Below are 20,696 nucleotides of genomic sequence, written 5' to 3'. Positions count from 1 at the left end.
ATTAAAAACAATGATGTTTTATATAATGTTTCGTAATGTCTGATGAATAATTAAAGGCTTCAATTAAAGGCTTAAAGTATTGTGTCTGGTATCAAATATCAGGCGTCTTCTATCAGACATCAGGTGGATTCCAAACGGGGAAAGTCGCTGTCCTTCCAATGAGCTAACTGGACATCGAGTCATCAAGTCTAAATCCAAACGAAAAATTGTTTTATTTCCTCCTTTGACAGTTGACTGAATTTGTGGGCGTAACAGGGATATTTGAGGGCAACATCAGATGCTGACTTGGTGCTGCCTGCTACCCAAAATGCTGTGCACCACCTCCCTCTCAACGGGGAACCTGAAAACAAACATGGCTGCCATCCAAGCTACCACCTTATAATGCTCTTTATTCTGACACCCGTGTAATTAATTATTGAGAGCCGAAGCGACAAATCAACATTGTAGTATCTAAATATGATGTCGCTTAAAAAAGCCTATTTTACGATTCTGTCGTCTGGCGGCCTTTCACCACTCACCTAGCCTATGTAAGCTAAGCGCTAACGTAATAAACCCCATAGAATAGAACCCGCCATAGAATCGGTGTAACATCAAATGCGCAGGGAAGCACTCTCGTTAGTGCCATTCGGAACGACCGCCTCATCAGATAACTTCACGACGGAATTCATATCTGATCAGACACCTATTTATGTAGGGAGGGAGTCATTGAGCCACTGCTTTCCATTTGGAATCCACCCATCATGTCTGGGAACAGTTGTCTTGTAACAGGTATCGTGTGCAGGCATCAAGTCTGGTAACAGGTGTCCTCAATGATTGACAGGTGTGATTGACAGGTGTAATTGACAGGCGTCTGATCACTCACCCTCTCTCCTAGAGGTCCGGGAGGCCCATCACTTCCTGACGATCCCTGCAAAAATGGAAACATCAATTAAAGACAGGTATAGCTGACAGGTATAGCCAGGGGGTGTTCACTCACGGAACTAGCTACTAGCCACAACTGGCAAACCCTAATCCCAACCTAAGTGCAAAATGAATGGGTGTCAATGGAGTTTTCTACTACAGTATTATAATTTTTGTGATTTTTTAAATAATTTTTTGCCCTGAAATATTAACATTCAATTCGAAGCTATAAATAATAAGACCTCATTTGAGTATCGTTTCGATCATTTTGTGCCACTAGATTATTATATACTGGTTATACTGGATATACAAAGCTCAATTTATTCAGGCCAAACCCATAAACATTAGCGGGATGCTAGCGAGTACAGGTCGAAATCTGTGCTGAAAAACTAAACACCTGAAACATTTGACAATACAGCCTTATTAAGCACCAGCCATAATGCTTACCAGGAATATTTTGTTGATGAGATTTGTGACTGGAAATTGCAGTAGCAATGTATTTAGCATATGGGCTCCCTTTTCCATTCCATACATTTTCCCACATGAAGGACTTACCAACGCTCGCCAACTAGTGGACACTCAATAGGAACTGCAGTATGCATGCAAAGCTAACTGGCTACAATGGGAACCAATCAGACTGAATCTTCTCCCTGGTTCTAATTTCTCTGGTATAGCTGACCTGAGCTCAGGTGTGGACACAATTATATGTCAGACAGGTTTCACTGACCTAAGCTCAGGTGTATCAATGAAGCCTTTCTTAGTCCTTCTAAAAATCAATTAAGACAGTTATAGCTGACCTAAGCTCAGGTGTGGAAAAACAATTAAGACAGGTATAGCTGACCTAATCTCAAGTTTGGGAAGAGGGGTCCCTATTCCACCCCTGATTGTTGAAAACTGCTGTCACTCAAAAAATGCGCTCACGTGGTTGGATGCTTAGCATCTTGGTCCCTCCTCACAGCACAAATGTTTGTAAATGTGAAACCTATCTATAGCTGACCTAAGCTCAGGTGTATCAATGAAGCCTTTCTTGGTCCTTGTGAAAATCCTATAGTAGCTCACGTGAGCTTGTGTGTATCAATAAAGCCTTTTTGGTGCATGATTGACAATCTAATGCCACTCACCTTAGCGCCAAGCTTTCCAGTTGAGCCACGGGGACCTCTCTGGCCTCTGGGTCCCTGGAGGAGACGTGACAATGACACATAACATGAGCCACTTGAAACTGATCGATTGATTGCTTAGTTGATTGCTTAATTGCTTGCTTGATTGATTGATTGATTTACATTACATAACTTGTACGATTGGATTGATTGATTGAACAAATCAATGAATCAATGAATCAATCGATCAATCAATCACACAATTAAACAATCAATTAAGTTATCAGTTAAACAGTTAATCAATCCATAATTGATTCAATTGTTAATTGATTAAAGGAGCTAACAGACCTCTGGACCTCTGAACAAATTCCTGCAGACTTATTTAGATTATTTACACGTCTAGAGAACATCTAGAGAAATGTGACACCTACAGTATTCAGCAGCTCGATGGACGTAAATTAAATTTAACTTCATAATTTTGACAATATTCATACATTTCATCATCAATTAAATAATTATTCATTGTGTTTTAATGTAAAAAAAAATGTGCATTTAAGTACAGTAAATGACTTACAGTTGGTCCTCTCTGTCCTCTAGGTCCAGCCTTTCCAATGATGCCCTACAGAAAACAAAAAAAAACATGAATACAGTGACATGTGCCAGTGACGCTTCCCCTATTGACTCTGCCCTGATGAAGGCCACACCTTGGCCGAAACATGTTGGCATTTTTAACTTTTCTGTTATGATTTAGCCATTTAATAAAGCTATTTTAACTTTTTTGGGAAGAGTGCCTTGGATACTTCAACTCTACTGCTTTCAATTTTTTACCAAAGACCACCTTCGCACTACCAACTCAAAACGCTGTACACTACTCCTCCAAACTTATCCTATTGTTACAGTGACATGTGCCTCAGAGAAGGCTGAGTATACAGTAAATATAGTTTCAGACAAAGGCATATCTCAGGAGATGTTTGTCTCAGCATTTGTATGTATCTAAGGCAAACAGCACTTCATGGCACTCTGTTTAGTTGGTACTTCTGCAGCATTCTACGCCGAATTCTATTTTCATTTTGAGTTCCACATTTGTCTTTCCAATTTCACTTGCGACTTACCCTTCCTCCTTTCTCGCCGTTGGTACCAGGGAATCCTGGGAAACCGAGAGATCCCTGTGGATATATAACATACAAAGTTATGCAAATGAACACTTGCTGTCTTCTCCGTAAGTAAGTTGTAGTTTATTGGTAACTTACCTTGATTCCTTGTCTTCCAGGATATCCAGGCAGACCAGGAACACCAAGTTTACCCTACAATTATCACAGCGATAAATCAACGATGTTACATTACAGTTAACAGAACAGACAATTAATGTGTTGTCGATGCAGAACAGGGGTGCATTTCTGGAAAGCGTAGTTGCTAACTAGGTTAGCGACTTTTTTGGTTGCAATGGAATTTCCCATTGACAACTATCTAAGTTGCTAGCAAGCTAACAACTACACTTTCGAGAAACACACCCCAGTATTGTTCAGGAACCCAACAAACATTACTGCACAATACAAACACACACAAAAAGCAGAAGAATCTAGATATGTAGGATTATTTTTCTTGATCTACATACCTTCTCTCCAACCAGACCAAGTGGGCCGATCTCGCCAGGGGGTCCGACACGACCCTTTGGCCCCTCAGAACCGTCCTCTCCCCTCGGTCCAGGAACTCCCAGCTCTCCCTACCAATACAGAATGATGCACCATTAAGTGCATTTTGTTTTTTGAACAAACGCCCCCTTGGCCTCATCACAAGCATTCCAACGCCCCATTGACCTCATCATAAGCATGACAATGCCCCCTTAGTATTCAAAAGTTAAATAGACTAATGCCCCCCAATGGCAACTAAGCACCGCCCCCACTCAGCTGTATCCCTCTCAACACCCCCCTAGGGCTCCCCAACGCCCCCTGGGAGCGGTAGCGCCTCCGTTGAGAAACACTAAGTTAGTGAATCATACATTTTATGAATGCTGTTCACAGATAATTGTTATTTGCGTGCAATGACAAGGGAATCTACGTATACAGTGCTATGCCAATTGGTTTGTCATTCCATTTATCCATCAGAAAGCTGTTTGAGACATCGGACAATACCTGGGAATATTGTTTCGTCATGTACAGTACTTAAGAAAAAAATGACACTTACTCTCTCTCCTTTGACTCCAAAGTCTCCTTTGATTCCTGGGAAGCCATCTTCACCCTATAATCACAGAGTGATGTCATTAACATACAGTCAAACTTAAAGGCTAACTGTATGCGGAAACCACAGCAAATTATATATCCTATAAAATCAGAGAGGATAAAAAAGAAATGTAGCACATACTACAGATAGGTATCACCATATTTGCTTTCATAAACAGTAGGGAATAATTTAGTAAGCTTGCGTGGGCAAACAGAAGGCGAACGACTTGTGCATGAGCCTCAAGCATACAATAGCATTTTCCCTGCGAAAATGCAGTCTACGCAGTTGTTTTTACGATTCAATACAATTCCTTCAAAACAATACAATATTTTCAATTCTTAAAACACATTTTGAAAGTGTCATCATGCATTGATATTGACTCACCTTCTCCCCCTTGTGTCCCTTCAGTCCACGGATACCTTGCTCACCCTATGATGTAGGAGTGAGAACTTCATTTGTCAATGACATACTACCACATATACTACAGGCAGAGTATTACATGTAGGACACTGCTAAACTAGGTAAACAATGCCAATGAGCTATGCAGATGTTATAAAAGAGATCCTTGGTTTGGGACAAAGTGTTATTAGATGTAGAGTCGGTACACATCATTTATTACTGATGAACTGCTAATCAAGATAAATCATTGTGATCTTGGCATGGATAGTCCTTCTACAACAACACAGTGTTATGGGACAATATAATATCTCTGATACTGATACCCTTTACCATATCTTGACATAAAAATGCCATTATTGACACAGATAATTCTTTGCTTTGTTGATTACTTATTACTATTGACTTACCTTGATTCCACGAGGGCCAGGGTAACCAATAGGACCCTGAGGCCCGCTTGGTCCCTACAAGACAATATTAGAAAGACAAATAAACAATGTAAATAATAATACAAAGTAAACAAAAAATTATGTAAATAAACCAATATTAGAAATCAATACAAAGAACATTAGCACACATTATTATTATTAGAGAGCAAGGCCCGTTTATAGTAATCTCTAAGTCCTGTTTCATTATTATTATTATTAAGCGGGCTTGCGGAGCAAGGACCATGCAGAGCATGGCCCTTGCAGAGCAAGGCCCGTTTATAGTAATCTCTAAGTCCTGTTTCATTATTGGTCTTGTGCAGGGCAGCAGTAAAATAGAAAATGGATCTCCTCCTAGGCCTTTCGAGATAGAGACACCGTTCAAACACTAAAACGACCGGCTCGGCTTGGAGATCGCGTATAGTTATAGGCTTCTCCGTGTCTCTTGTCGTTTTCCCGTTTTTGGCGATTTTGTTAAAGCCTGGGTCCCCATTGGAAACAGTGGTGGAACCTCCATGAACCAAGGTTCCGCCACTCTAGAGATTAGAGTGTAGGAGGCTTTTTCGGTCATAAAACATCAACACTTTCACCTAGAAGTTTAGTTGATGCGTTGTTAGCGAGCTCTATGGGATGTCTCCAAATTGTCAAAGTTTCATCTCCCAAATCCCAATACTTTTTAAATGGCAGGTTTGTAAAAAAAAACAGGCCTGGCTCTATGGAGAATCCCAGTCTTTCGAAAAGGGCATTTTTCAAGAGATCAGCGCATGTCCCACACGGAGGTCCATTTGTGCCTGAAAAATTTAACCTATAAACTTCATTCAAAGACTGTTAGAGAGATCACAAGCATGACTCCGATCTGTGAAAAGGACACGTGCCAACTCCTTTTAGTTTTTTTTACAACGATGTTGTAAAGACAAAAAACTCATTCTCATTTTCTCCCCAGTTTAGAGCTCAATACTAACTGTCTTTCAGTCAATCACAACAGGTGCAGCCAGTGAAGGATTCCATTTCAACTGTCACTGTCTCAAGATTCCATTCTTAACGAGCAGGTGCGAGCAACCATTCTAGAAGTCTATTGTTCAGCTCTGCAATGCAATGTAATATAGTCTTGCTGGACTATGCATGACAATTAGCTGCTTGGCTTAGTGGTAATGCATGCCGCTGCATTAGAGATATGGAGGTTGGGGGTTCGAAACCCACCCGAAGCCATGTTGATTTTCTAAATTATATCATATGCAGCGTTCCTTGGCCGACTTAAAATGCCATGTATATCATTTAGTATGGATGGCAAATGTGCTGAATTACAGATATTGAGGTTGGGGGTTCGAAACCCAGTCAAAGCCATGTTGATTTTCAAAATTACATCATATGCAGTGTTCCTTGGCCGACTTAAAATGCCATGTATGTCATTTAGTATGCATGGCAAATGTGCTGGATTACAGATATGGAGGTTGGGGGTTCGAATCCCAGTCAAAGCCATGTTGACTTTCAAAATTATATCATATGCAGTGTTCCTTGGTCAACTTAAAATGCCATGTATGTCATTTAGTATGAATGGCAAATGTGCTGAATTAGGGATATGGGGTTGGAGGTTCGAACCCCAGTCGAAGCCATGTTGATTTTCAAAATGATATCATATGCAGTGTTCCTTAGCCAACTTCAAATATCATGTATTGTATGTCATTTAATAACAATGGCAAAGGGGTTGGATTACAGATATGGAGGTTGTGAGTTCTAATCCCGCTCGAAGCCATGTTGATTTTCAAAATTATATCATATGCAGTGTTCCTTAGCCAACTTAAAATACCATGTATGTCATTTAGTATATCCCCAAAACGCAGAGCTACAACACTTTCAAGATGGCTGAATCCAAGATGGCTGAATTGTTTGGCCCATAACTTCTGACTGGGTGGATGGAGTTTTTCCAAGATTTCTTTTAGCTTTGTTTTCTCAATAGTACTTTGTTTCATCTCTGCCCCAAAAGGCAAGCCCGCTTCCAGCATTTTCTGTGAGAATGCATTTCTAGTTACAATTGTTTTTGTTGTTGCTGTTAGTGTTATATTTTGCCTTCACATGTTATTCACAATTGTCTGTCAATTATTTAGCACCCAGCATGTACTAATGAGCAGTGAGTTCTATTGGAATAATTTGAAAGCTATCCACAATTCAAATGTTCTGAACTGGAACGTGAGATGTATTGTCCAGTTTTGTCAGGTACTTGTAATGACTTAACTGGATTGTATCGTATCACAGTGATATAATTGGCCAAGCTTTTTGTGATTGCGTGTGCAAGTTTAACCTCTCATCTTGAGATATTTAAGTCTCTCACTCGAAATCTCTTGCCCCCGACATAGTAAAATAACAACATAGTTCAGTTCCATTCAATGTTTGTCCATCACAGGTAAAATAAAATCACACTTTTCACAATGATGTCGAAGACTTTCCACTGGTCGTTCTACAATCTCCATTATAGATGACTCAAATAGCTGAATTTAGAAACATTCATAATATATTATACCCATTTTTTCACCGGTTTAACAAACTTCTGTTCTTCTGTACTTCTGTTAACAATCATGCGTTAAAGAGGTGGCCATTCATTCTGTCGCTGATTGAAAGTCATTACTTTTTTAATACTGAATAAATGAAAGTGCACTGTAGTCACTGTAGTCACACTTTCGTTCATAACTACACCTGAGTTATTCGTCAGTAATACAAAAGGTCTATATATTTCTCTTTTTTTATTGAGGCAGTGCAGCGTGTTTTTTTTCCTCTGTTATTCCCCTTCTGACATGATATATAATCAGTGACGGCCGGGGTTTGATCTGATACCCACCATGTTTCCTTTGGTGCCACCTGCCCCTTCCTTTCCTGGGTGGCCCTGGGGGAGTAGAAAGAGAGTAGATCAATGTGTGTGTGTGTGTGTGTGTGTGTGTGTGTGTGTGTGTGTGTGTGTGTGTGTGTGTGTGTGTGTGTGTGTGTGTGTGTGTGTGTGTGTGTGTGTGTGTTTGTGTTTGTGAGAGGGTGTGTGTGTGTGTGTGCGTATGCGTGTGTGCGCGTGCCTGCATGTGTGTGTGTGTGTGTGTGTGTGCGTGTGTGTGTGTGTAGGTGAAAGTGGCGAAAGTGGGTATATGGGTGTGGTGGGGGTCGAATGTACTGTATATGTAAGTTCAGCACATTCTTTAATCCACAGAGCAAGGAAAGGAACACATACATTTTTTTGTTCTTCAGCATGACATGAACGCATGTAAGATTGCCGAATTCTTCAATCCACAGCACAATGGCTGCATACATTTCAGTTGTCCACACATGGCTAGCTCCATACAGCTCTCTTCAGGCTTGACTTGTCATTATAAGAAATGGAATGTTTTAAGTCTTATCTGCTAATACCTGTCCTGTGTTTCACCTGCTAGGGAATTTGACCCATTATTTCAACATAACATAATTGGGACACGTACATGTACTTCATAATACCAGTGCATTAAAAAGTACGATACAGAAGCGATACTGGGACTAGAAGCAAAACTTTTCTTTATCTCAAGGTCTTTTCTCTGTATCTCGAGGTCCAGTGAAGGTGATAAGAAGTTTTTTTTTCAAGGTGGGTATACAGACAGCCCATTCTAGGGCCATGGCCATTTGGACAAGTGCTTGATGAAGGATACATTAAAACATCCAATAAGACATTAAAGTAAAACGCAGCAAAATGATCTGTTCTCTGACAGTATGTACTGAGGCATTGATCATTAGGAAAACTTTTTCATCGTGGGTAGGCCTACATTTATAGCAAGTGTGTCCTTTAAAATGCCTTGTAAAGGACACCTTCAAAAATCAGTAGGATACCAGTTAGTGGCAAGGCAGATAACTATTTTCACTTTATCTTGAGGTCCAAACTGGAACTCATGGATGAAGTTTAGATGAGGTGGCCAGTCCTTACTGGGGGTCCGTCAGCATTTGTCATGACTGTACCGTACAGCAAGGCATTTTGGGAAAAAATGAGCTGATGATGTTTGACTTTATTTCAAGAATAAAATGTAGGCTACATAAAGTGGCCAACACTTAATGGTGGTCTGTAAGGTTCTGCCATGCCTGTTACCAGCAGCAAACTACTTTTTTCTGCATCGTAATGTCCAAACTGATCAGTGTTTGGACTTTTTTCATGGGTAAGGCTCAGGGTTGAGTTTCCCAAAAACCTGTAAGTAGTGCTTAAGCCTAAGTAGTACTTAAGTATGAGGGGCCACCTAGGCAATATACTACATCACTAAAACTTTATGCATATAATCATTTTATACGTACACATACAATATTTTTTTCTCGCACATGCAAATAACATGGTTGCACCAAGTGCATGAGACAACATAGTGTATGTATAAACTTTTAGTGATGATGTGAGACCTATTTATGATATATAGGCCCCTCATACTTAAGTACTACTTAGGCTTAAGTACTACTTAAGAGTTTTTTGGAAACGCAGCCTGCAGATAAAGTGGACAGGAATTACTAGGGGTCTGTCAGCTTTTGGCATGCCCATAACCGTCAACAAACTATTTTCTCTTCATCTTGAGGCCCAAACTGACCAGAGTTGTCACTCTTGTTCATAGATAAAGATCCGTGGCACTAACGGTAGGGAACTCGCTGATCCTCTCCCGTCTTTCTCTCCTCACGCAAGCTTCCTGTCCAACTCTTCACTGCACTATCGTAATAAAGGCCAAAACAAATATAGATAGCTACCCCCTCACTCCTGCTCTATATCTGTTCCTCTATCCCAATGTGACTACACGCCATATATTTGTTATTATTACATTTTTCCACGTACCCCCTGAGGTGTGCTCGTGTACCCCTAGTGGTACACGTACCCCTGGTTGGGAAACACTAGTTTTGATAACGTGGGCAGTACTTACTGGAGGTCCATCAGCACCGGGCATGCCTGGCAGACCAGGCTTTCCTCGGGGGCCCTGGAGGAGAGAGAGAGAGAGAGCACATGAGCATCATGTCATCTCTCATGAGCACTCGACGCAAAATTAGTATTTTCTATTTATATTTACGTTTATTTGTTTATATTTATTTTGTTTGTGTGTTTACCTTCTCTCCTGGAGGTCCATTAGCACCCTGAGGTCCTGACATTCCCTGTGATTGACATAAAATGTGAAAGACATTAACGCGGACATATAATATACTTGTCACTGTGTGTGTGCGTGTGCTGTTATGGTTGGGAGATGCAGTAATGGGTAGTTTCATTTTCTTGCGCTTTGAGAATCTTGGGAGCAACACAAATTAATATATTGATGTTAGTTTATAACATCAAATTTATTGATGTTAGTTTATAACATCAATATTCTTCATCACAATTTTTTAGGAAAAACAATAGAAGTTGTTTTGTGAGCTATCTATCTGTTTACTCACTGTTGGTGGAATACTGCTCTTTCAGTAACTTAATGTACTGTGTAGTATGCATTCATAGTGTGTTGTGTCAAAAAACATCTGTATGTACTTTTTTACTTATATCTGGCAACTTCAAAAAACCTTTGGACTACCAAAGTAAATAAGCCTTCACGTCTACAGGACTTCCTCTATTTATAGAATTGGCCTATAGCAAAGGCATTTTTAAAGGTGCCTTGAGCTCAAAGCGAAACAGAAATACCAGAGCACAGCAGCCTAGTCATTTAGTAGCCCAAAATAAAGCCAAGGGTATAGCCAGCGTAATCATATAGCTCCAAAAGCCAAACTCTGGACAGGGTACATACGTATACAGCATGCATTATCGCCAACTCTAAATCCGTCAGTGATGAAGGGAAGACTTAAAGATCTGGGAACTCTTGTTGTATGGGAACCATATAGTACACAAGCAGAAATAGAACAAACATTTGATTGGATATAATGGCCACCATGCATCTGTGTCTGGCAAGAGCAAGGCCCAGATTGCAATCACTGCAACTGCTGTGATGACGGTAGAATTGGCTCATTCAGCCATCATTACATTACATTATTACATTATATTACACTTAGCTGACGCTTTCATTTTATTCAAAGCGACTTACAACTATTATTTTTCAGGGTATTGGTTACGGTCCCTGGAGCAATGTGGGGTTAGGTGCCTTGCTCTTGCTCAATGGCACTTCAGCCATGGATGGAGATGTAGGGAGAGGTCAGGGGGGATTCGAACCGGCAACCCCTTGATTTTAAAGACCAACTCTCTAACCACTAGGCCACGGCCGCCCCGTCATCTCCCGTCATCCCCGCCATCATTCAGTCATCTCATCTCCCTTCTTCCTGGATACAGATACTGAACTTTCACCTCTGACCTCTGGCCTCTTACCTGAGTTCCTGGTTGACCCTGCTGCCCGGGTGGGCCTGGCTCTCCCTGGGGTCCCTGGAGACAACAGGAACGAGACAAGTCATGAGCAGTAGCCCAAACACAAAAACATAGCCCTGAACTCACTACGTTATAGACCCCAGCACAACATCCGTCATCATTTTTTACTGATTAATTACAAATGGCGAGCCATACATGCTGCTGATCCGTAGCAGTAAAATAAGTAATATTTTATGGCTTTTGTATGGCATTATCCAGTGGTGTAGTCTACTTTTTTTGTGGTGGGTATACTGTATATTTGAGCATTTTTTGAGGTGGGTATACTGTATATCTGTGCTATTCTAAATAATGGAATAATCAATTTTAAGTGGGTATACTAAAATCCCTGAAATTTTTAGGTGGGTATACTGCGCATACCTGCGTTCTACTTAGACTACACCACTGGCATTATTTATTTCTACACATAATTGTGCATATTGTTATTACCTTAAAAACAATTTAAAAGTTGAAAAAAACAACTTACCAAGTTTCCTTTAGGACCATGAGGACCATCGTTTCCGCGTACACCCTTTGAAACGAGACTGGCGTTATTCACACTGTTTTCCTTCACTGCACATACAGTACATTTTCACAGTTCATGATATTTATAAACGGTATGATGAGGAGAGGGCTTAAATACTCACAGGAGGTCCAGGAAGGCCAGTAGGACCTTTAGGACCCAGCAGACCACGGGGTCCCTAGAGTACAGAATACAGAGGAACAAACAACATGGATGAGGCAATGGACTCAACAATGGCAATCAGATATAGAATAGAATAGAATAGAATAGAATAGAATAGAACAGAACAGAACAGAATAGAATAGAATAGAATAGAATAGAATAGAACAGAATAGAACAGAATAGAATAGAATAGAATAGAATAGAACAGAATAGAACAGAACAGAACAGAACAGAACAGAATAGAATAGAAAACAACAGAACAGACTATAATGAAATAGAGGCAGGATCAACATACATAGATGAGGCAATGGACTTAATGAGGCAATGCACTCAATTCACATACATCCTTGAACATATACAATATGGAACCCGATCAATGTAAGACAGACTAGCACACGGGCAAATGAAGGGATGCCAGTACAGGGTATATCAACAACATCAATATCACAATATCGCTTTCATGATACTAAACTAAAAGCGGCTAATGCATGAGGCTACCACTGGCATCCAAGTGTGCTTTGGCATAAAATACCAAAAGCCTTCCTTTTCGCTACATAAAGTGTACACTGAGGAGGAAACAAAACCCGATATCTTGATCAAATCAAACCAACAGACAGACAGACAGATACAGTAGGCGTTTGATGCTGAGGCAGGAAACACTCACTGGTTCACCTGGAAGACCTCTGGGTCCGACGTCTCCGTCGTCTCCCTGGAAACCAGACACAGAATTTTGTTAGAAACCGTAAATGTGGATGTTAGTTATAATATAACATCCTATCCCCCCCGCTCTTATAAATACACAATACACAATATCATACTGTGCTTAAACACTGTGTGCACTCTTTGAATACTCAAACGGTAATAGTGATTTTAAGAAAGTAGCAGAGCACTGAAATGGTTCTTGAGATGTTTTTTTTTTTTTATTTGCTGACGTACCCTCTCTCCATCCTCTCCAATAGACCCTTGTGGTCCCATTCCACCGGTGTGACCCTATAGAACGGGAAACAACAAGACATTTACACAGTTAGTGACCCTATAGAACGGGAAACACCCAGACGTTTGTTAGTGCTGCTGTACCAATCAGAAAACAACAACAACACATTTACACAGTTAGTGACATAGGGGGCATTCGGGTTTCGGGTTGGGTCGGGTCGGGTTGTCTGGGTGAGGGGGTCTGAAGTTGAAAGACCCCAAACCCCCTGAGACCCCAGGTACTATCACTGATGATGTGTCCAAGATTCTGCATCACATGATGATGTATCAAACAACCGAAACACAGTTGGGTGATTCTCCAATTAAGGTACTTTTTGACCTGGGCAATTTAACAACATTTGAAAACTGAACTATTGGTATAATCAGTATCCACATTCTGTCAATGGCTGAAGATGTTGGCAGTGATCATTGTATAATTAATACTACACTTTTGGTATTTTTTTCCAGACCAGGCAAAGGAAATGCCATTTCCGTCATGGAAATAGTAGTGGAAATGAGAGTTGTGGAAATGACATTTGCTCATTTTCCTTCCAAAATCTCAATCTAGCTAAGCAGTCTAGGCTTATCTTTTACCATAGCATTAGATGATCACAAATTACAACTGACAAACTTTTATAAATTCAGATTTTGTATTCCTCTCATGAAATATAACAGTTGTGGAAATGACGTACATTAAGTGTCTGCTGTGTTTAGGCCATATTAAACTTGATTTTTGTCGTTTTTCTGGTAACACTTCCAAATAAGGGGCCATAATTAACCGTAAAGTAGCTACAACCTAATACTTAAGTAAGGGTTAATAATCATTACTTAATGCCACATTAGACACATATTAATTGTTATTAATGCACATGTTGAACAGTAGTAAGCAGTTACTTAACTATTAGATAACTTTTACCTTGTGTTACAAGTTAATAGCATATTATTATTTAACTAATAGATAAGTAAAGGCACAGTTAATAGTTAAGTACAAAAGTAGGGCATAACTAATGGATAAATAATACATAAATATTGGTGTTTTGGACCCTCATATTAGAGTTGGCTGAGGATAACTAATGGTTAATGAATGGATAGATATTGGTGTTTGGGACCCTTATATTACAGTTGGCTGTGGATAACTAATGGTTAATTAATCGATATATATTGGTGTTTTGGACCCTTATAATAGAGTTGGCTGGGCATACCTAATAGTTAAGTAATTAATCCACTGTGTCATCTAGTTTTCAGTCGTTCAAATCACTATAATAGTGGCAACAGGAGCCATTGTATAGCAAGGATTGGACGTACACTTCTCAATGATGATGATGGGTGATGAGATGTAATTTTTTCATATACCACTTTTTAGTTTTAATGGTAAATACCCTACAATAAATGCAGAACATTAGGAGGAGTAATAGTTTTGAAGTGAAACTAAACCATTCCTTTGTGATAATTAAGTTAATGATTGAGAATATTAGCTCCAAGAAGTGCAGTGCATGATGGGTACGCAATCTACAGACAACAATATTTCGGTATTATGTATTAATTAGATATGCCTTGCTTTTGTATTAAGTAAGTGTTAATTTAGGTCCTTAGTTAAGTATGACCTAATAGCTACTTAACTATTAACTGTACCCTTACTTATCTATTAGTTAAATAATGATATGCTATGAACTTGTGACACACGGCAATGGTTATCTAATAGTTAAGTAACTGCTTACTAATGTTAAACATATGCATTAATAACAATTAATATGCGTCTAATGTGGTGTTACGTAGTGATTATTAACCCTTACTAAAGTATTAGGTTATAGCTAATTTGCTGTTAATTATGGCCCCTTATTGGGAAGTGTTACCAGTTTTCTTATCCCCTGTGGGGAGACCTCTATCCTTAAATCCATGACAATCCCTCTGAAGATTATTTTGCTGTGGTTACTGACTAAATCATTCTAAAGCAAGGCGCCTGAGACTGTATTTTGTACAGAGTAGTGGAAATGACAATGAACCCATGGGACAGGTGTTTAACATGTGAAAAATGTGATATTTTCACAATATTTATTTTTAATACAATACATGTTTACTTACATGGATGTAATTAATGTTTTATGTTTGGATTTGACATGAATTTAATCAATTTATCATTCTATCATTAAGGTAAACAAGGTCTAAGGCCAAAGGTCAGGCTTAGGGACAGAGGCAAAATGGCTATAATCACATTTTAAATGTTTCACTTTTCGTAGAAAGCATCACAATTGAACCATGATTATTTTTTTCTAAGTTCTCTTCAATAAATGTCTACCCACTAAATGTGGGTAAAATAATATATGTATATATATGGTTTAATTTCACAATATTCGCCAGGGACATGAAAAGTACCTTAATTGGAGAATAACTCAGTTGATGCCATAGCCTACCTATCAAAACTCTACCTATCTCATCGATGCATTTAATATATTATTGATGGTTGATTCATGTCTAAGTAGGTGATTTAGGGGGCAGGGGTTAGATTAGGTTCTACTTATAAAAGAGTGTTGCGAGTTCATTTCAATTGCAGAACAAAAACAACTGGACGAGGTTTACCATTTACTTATACCCAGGTAAGGGACAAAACCATGGGGTGTCAGTGCACCAGCCTGTGTGTGTGTGTGTGTGTGTGTGTGTGTGTGTGTGTGTGTGTGTGTGTGTGTGTGTGTGTGTGTGTGTGTGTGTGTGTGTGTGTGTGTGTGTGTGTGTGTGTGCGCGTGTGCGCACGTGTTTGCTGTGCAACTTGTGTGATGCCCTTTGAATTGTGTACTGTGCACTGTGTATTGTGAACTGTGGATCTATTTCTGCTGTTCGACACCTTAATTTCCTCTGCAATCAATAAATGTTACTCTACTCAATTATGCTACAGCAAAATGATTTTCCAGTCATGTGAATCAAGGCGTCAAGTCGCTGTCCAGCAAAAATCTTGTATCTCCACTATTTTTGTATTATTTTATATTAGTTCTTTATTCATTATGAAATATGAATCAGTGCTACTCAGTATCCATGAATATGTGTATGATCAATTATGTAATCCATTTTTTTGTATTTAGAAAAATACTGATTTATAAATGAATGAGAAAAATAAAAGTAGAGATACAAGGTGTCTGCCAGCCAATGATGATATGTAGAAGGGTGAGAGAGAGTTTAAGGCCTTGTGTTGCAGTCTTCAGGTGTGGAAGAGTTGAGGATACTCACCCGCGTTCCCTTGTCGCCAGGCAAACCAGGAAGCCCATCGAAGCCACGGTCACCCTAGAAACAAGAAATACAGGCAAATCAAGTTGGGCAAAACAACACTTTTCCAGCGGAAATTGTCCATTTGTCTATGTACTGTGTTTGCAGTCAGGTCCAGGCCCGGCCCGAAGCATAAGCGAACTATGCGATGGCTTAGGGCCCCAACGCCACCAGGGCCCCCCGTGAGCAGCAAAGTTCCAGGAAGAGATGATGAACTCTGTACCGCTTTCCCAAGTCATATATTTCTTTCTCGTGTACCACTTACTGCCACAATGGAAACAGGAGCCATACACTCTGGGTACGTCATTTTTCATGCACCACTTTCAGTTGTAAAAAACCCTACAAGAACTGCAGAATATAATGAAGACCTAAGTTTTGAAACGAAACTAAGATATTCCTTTGGTATAATTGGCCTTCAGTTTGAGAAATTTTGCTCCAAGAAGTGCAGTACATGATAGGTACACAATCTACAGGCAGCCTACTGATGTCCGTAGCTCCTACCCCTCACTCGTGCAAGTAAATGAAGTTTATGAAGCATCTGAGTAGGTGGTGGTATGGGGGCCCCGGATTCAATTTTGATTAGGGCCCCATAAAGGCTTGGGCCGGCCCTGCTCAGGTCAGGCCTCACTTAACCCATACTCTATTTCGATTAAAAGCTGACATAAAAAGATGAGGCCTACTAAGTCAGACCTAAATATCTAGTCTTTCTCAAGTGCTAACACCACAATGAATCCATAATAAAATGTGTTGCATTCAAAGTACATGAAAGTCCTTGTGCACCATAAGTAATACAGGTAATACACATTAAGCATTACTTGAAGTAATAGGTAATATACCTTAAGCATTACCTGAAGTAATACAGGTGCATGTGTGAGGCAGGAAAACATGATCAATGATAAACGTTCAGAATACTGTTCTTCACCGCACACTGAATACTGTTCTTCACCGCACACTGAATACTGTTCTTCACTGCACACTGAATACGGTTCTTTTATTCTTTTCCATTTCTTGGAGTGAACAACACGTTTCACTTGAGTGAACCTGAAGACACACTGGGTGAAACGTGTTGTTCGCTCCAAGAAATTGAAAATAAAAAACAGAACAGTATTCAAAGTGCTGTGCTTTCCGAACTTTCAAAATCTGCTGCATGAGTGTTCTGAAAATATTTAATGTTTTCCAAACGCCAAATCTACCATCACTCAGATTAAAATGTCCAGAATATTTTAAGAGAACATTTCTGAAGCATTAGGTCTATCTTATTCCATACTGTGAGTGTTTGAATATCGAGTGTTTTTGCTTGTCTTTTCGTTAGCTCCAGACTCAGGCCTGGCCTACCTTATCCCAGAGTAAAATGTGAGGGTCTTAACGTTTCCGTCAGGCCTACCTTTAAGCTTCTTTGAGCGTTAATGAAAGCGCTATGTAAAACATATGCATTATGATAATTTATGATAATTACCTTAGATCCAGACTCTCCTGGCATACCGCGAGCTCCATCAGCACCAGCACGACCCTGTAACGAGAACACAGCAATGAGTTGCACATACGCCTACTTACTTACTTACTTAGTCCTTGCTGTGCCTAGTGGCACACAGGGCAAGTTGCACACCTATACCACTCAAATCATCCACACTGTTGCACACCTACCCCACTCAAATCATCCACGCTGTTGTGTATGGACAGGTTAAGTTTGTCCTACTGTTTATTCCGTCCAGTCTCCACTTAACTCCTCCTGTTTACTACATTGTGTATGCTGATTCCTGGGTTGTGCAATCCAAAAGGTGCGCTGCGCATAACGTCATGCCTCCCATGCCATCTATCTCTAATGAAGAGTAGCTCAGAAATAAAGGTACAGAACTCGTCGCTGTGGCAGTACCCTCAAGGGGAGTACCATTGCGTTGCTTGGGTGGTACCTAAAAAAAGAGGTGACAGATGCACATCGGTCGACATTGCAAGAAACTGAACGCACTTCTTTTATGGGGTACCAATCAAGCGACACAATGGTACTCCCCTTGAAGGTTCTACCACGGCAACAAGTTCTGTACCTTTATTTCTGAGAGTGTATAATGAAGGAGCCAGGATATATAACACACACACACAGCATTCTGAAATATGCCCTTTGATTTGTTTACCAGCCATGATTTTCTGCAGTGAAATGACTAACTGGGTCCTCTCTACTGTTCACTGACACTGACTATGTCTACGTTTACATGAGGCATTTTATTTAGAATTAACTCACTTTACTTCTGAATAAAGCTCAATTCCGCTTTGAAAACGTCATGTGAACATGTCATAATTCGGAATTAGATGAAAGATTACATTACATTACATTACATTGCATTTGTCAGACGCTTAATAACCAAAGCGACTTTCAAAAGAGGACATAATCATAGCCAACATCACTACCAAATACAGAGTGCACAGGAAATATGCAGAACAACAAGTGCCGATGCAAAGGAGGGTTCGTTTTTTTTTAAACGCGTACACACACAACACACACACACATACACACACATCATGTCAAGATAAAAGGAAACTCGACGTAACTATTTGATTCTGAATTATTAACCCCTTAAGACACGGCATTATAAATTAGCTTTTACCAGAATGGCAATTACCAAGTCGTAATGTATTACTGAAGGCCCTGTGCACTGTCATAGTAGTGTAGGTCTATAGTAGTTAACTTTCAATGTCTATTACAGCATGCCACAGGAGGTACGGCGTGCATTAAGGGGCTACTTCGGAAATAAAAAACGTCATGTAAACGTAGCTTATGTCTCTGTAGCTATGTCTGTCTCTCCTTAGGTAGTATATGTGCTTGGCTGATGTTTCTCTGTGCATTATATGTCTTTGCTGTTGGAGATATGGGTAAACAAATTCCCATCACTTGTTTGACATGGCAATAAACATATTGAACTTATTAAATATTGAAACAAGTCGTAATGTATTACTGAAGGCCCTGTGCACTGTCATAGTAGTGTAGGTCTATAGTAGTTAACTTTCAATGTCTATTACAGCATGCCACAGGAGGTACGGCGTGCATTAAGGGGCTACTTCGGAAATAAAAAACGTCATGTAAACGTAGCTTATGTCTCTGTAGCTATGTCAATAACATGGCATATAACATGGCAATAAACATATTGAACTTATTAAATATTGAAACAACTCCATGTCACTAGCACCAACAGCCAAGTCACAGAGTGCCACAGTGTAGTAGAGCAGTACCCTTTCAGTTATTTAAAAGAAATGAAAACAGCTATAAACAAGCTAAGTTGGGCTTTGATAAGTGAGACCCGGATGGATGAGTGACAATCTTTTGACACAATTGAAACATGTTTCATTTCATTAGTCATGTTAACACGAGGAGGATCCAGAGATGTGGTGCCAAGTTAACTCACCCTGCGTCCCGCCTTGCCAGGTGGTCCACTCAACCCCTGAGGTCCTCTAGGACCCTGAAGATACCAAAAAAGATGACCATCAAAAAATATACAATCATGAACTTCCTCACAATAATCAAAACCAACTCAAAACAAGCAATCAGCCTGTAAACTACTACTGTATGTATGTACGTTTGTTTATACAGAACATGGATATTGCTCATACTTAGCGTTATTGAATTGCTAGGTTGTTGCAGGTGTAATACAGGCTGTCATACCGACCCAGACCGTTTCTCAAAGTGAAATGTGCTGGCCTAGTAGCTAGTATGAATAACGCCCAATTTTGGAGGAAATCATGCTTCCACACCCTTGATTTGTAGAATTGTCAAGGTTGCACTTGGTGCATCTTTGCTGTAAAAACATACCCAGAATCCGTCAACGTTTCCACTCTCACGCTAGGCTTTTTATTACGGGTGTGGGAAAGCCATGCATGCTTAAACATACGTAATATCTATGGTGTGTTGTTGTTTTTCGAGTCGTAAATAGCTTAAAATAACTTAACATAACATTGGTTATCATTCGCAGAAGAGTAGGTAGAGCACTGCTAGTATCCCTCAAAATCAACTGGTGCTCTTGGAGGGTTCAATGTTCAAAAAAAAGACGGGAGGAAAAAGATCCTTGGTCCAGGCACTTCAGTTGATTGAAGTAGTAAAACAAAAAACTTAATTATTTGGGCATTAATGATTCATGAAGGGACATCAACGTTCTCGTAGTCAAGGCCCTGGCACTACCAGGGACACACACTTCACTTTGAGAAACAGTGGATGTCTTCAACCCACAATCGCATACCAAACTCCAGTATGGGAGGTAGGTGTGCTAGCCTGGTTCTCATCGACGGTGCGTGTGTGTACACAAACTAACGTCAGGTAGCGCTGCTCTTCCCGAGTCAGAAAATAAATGGTGCATCTATTGCAACTCACCACCACCAAATTCCTCCAACGTTTTCTGTTCATCTCTAAAGAGTCAATA

At 39.9% G+C, this 20,696-nt stretch overlaps 1 protein-coding gene across 1 annotated transcript in view; it reads right to left on the bottom strand.

Moving 5' to 3' along the window:
- The window catches only part of LOC134436382 (collagen alpha-1(XI) chain-like), an 85,886-nt gene that overhangs the window by 23,338 nt on the left and 41,852 nt on the right, over positions 1 to 20,696 (bottom strand). The window contains exons 17-36 of the mRNA XM_063185568.1: positions 19,689 to 19,742; positions 17,750 to 17,803; positions 16,258 to 16,311; positions 13,003 to 13,056; positions 12,731 to 12,775; positions 12,029 to 12,082; positions 11,869 to 11,913; positions 11,349 to 11,402; positions 10,115 to 10,159; positions 9,934 to 9,987; positions 7,872 to 7,916; positions 5,024 to 5,077; positions 4,602 to 4,646; positions 4,182 to 4,235; positions 3,613 to 3,720; positions 3,248 to 3,301; positions 3,110 to 3,163; positions 2,572 to 2,616; positions 2,022 to 2,075; positions 863 to 907 (exon numbers count right to left, since the gene is read on the bottom strand). Coding sequence (XP_063041638.1) covers positions 863 to 907; positions 2,022 to 2,075; positions 2,572 to 2,616; positions 3,110 to 3,163; positions 3,248 to 3,301; positions 3,613 to 3,720; positions 4,182 to 4,235; positions 4,602 to 4,646; positions 5,024 to 5,077; positions 7,872 to 7,916; positions 9,934 to 9,987; positions 10,115 to 10,159; positions 11,349 to 11,402; positions 11,869 to 11,913; positions 12,029 to 12,082; positions 12,731 to 12,775; positions 13,003 to 13,056; positions 16,258 to 16,311; positions 17,750 to 17,803; positions 19,689 to 19,742 — 1,071 coding nt within the window. The remainder of the gene's footprint in view (positions 1 to 862; positions 908 to 2,021; positions 2,076 to 2,571; positions 2,617 to 3,109; positions 3,164 to 3,247; positions 3,302 to 3,612; positions 3,721 to 4,181; positions 4,236 to 4,601; positions 4,647 to 5,023; positions 5,078 to 7,871; positions 7,917 to 9,933; positions 9,988 to 10,114; positions 10,160 to 11,348; positions 11,403 to 11,868; positions 11,914 to 12,028; positions 12,083 to 12,730; positions 12,776 to 13,002; positions 13,057 to 16,257; positions 16,312 to 17,749; positions 17,804 to 19,688; positions 19,743 to 20,696) is intronic.

This window comes from Engraulis encrasicolus, chromosome 20, assembly GCF_034702125.1.
Source record: "Engraulis encrasicolus isolate BLACKSEA-1 chromosome 20, IST_EnEncr_1.0, whole genome shotgun sequence".
Taxonomy (NCBI): domain Eukaryota; kingdom Metazoa; phylum Chordata; class Actinopteri; order Clupeiformes; family Engraulidae; genus Engraulis; species Engraulis encrasicolus.
This window is presented reverse-complemented; position numbering and strand designations above follow the sequence as displayed.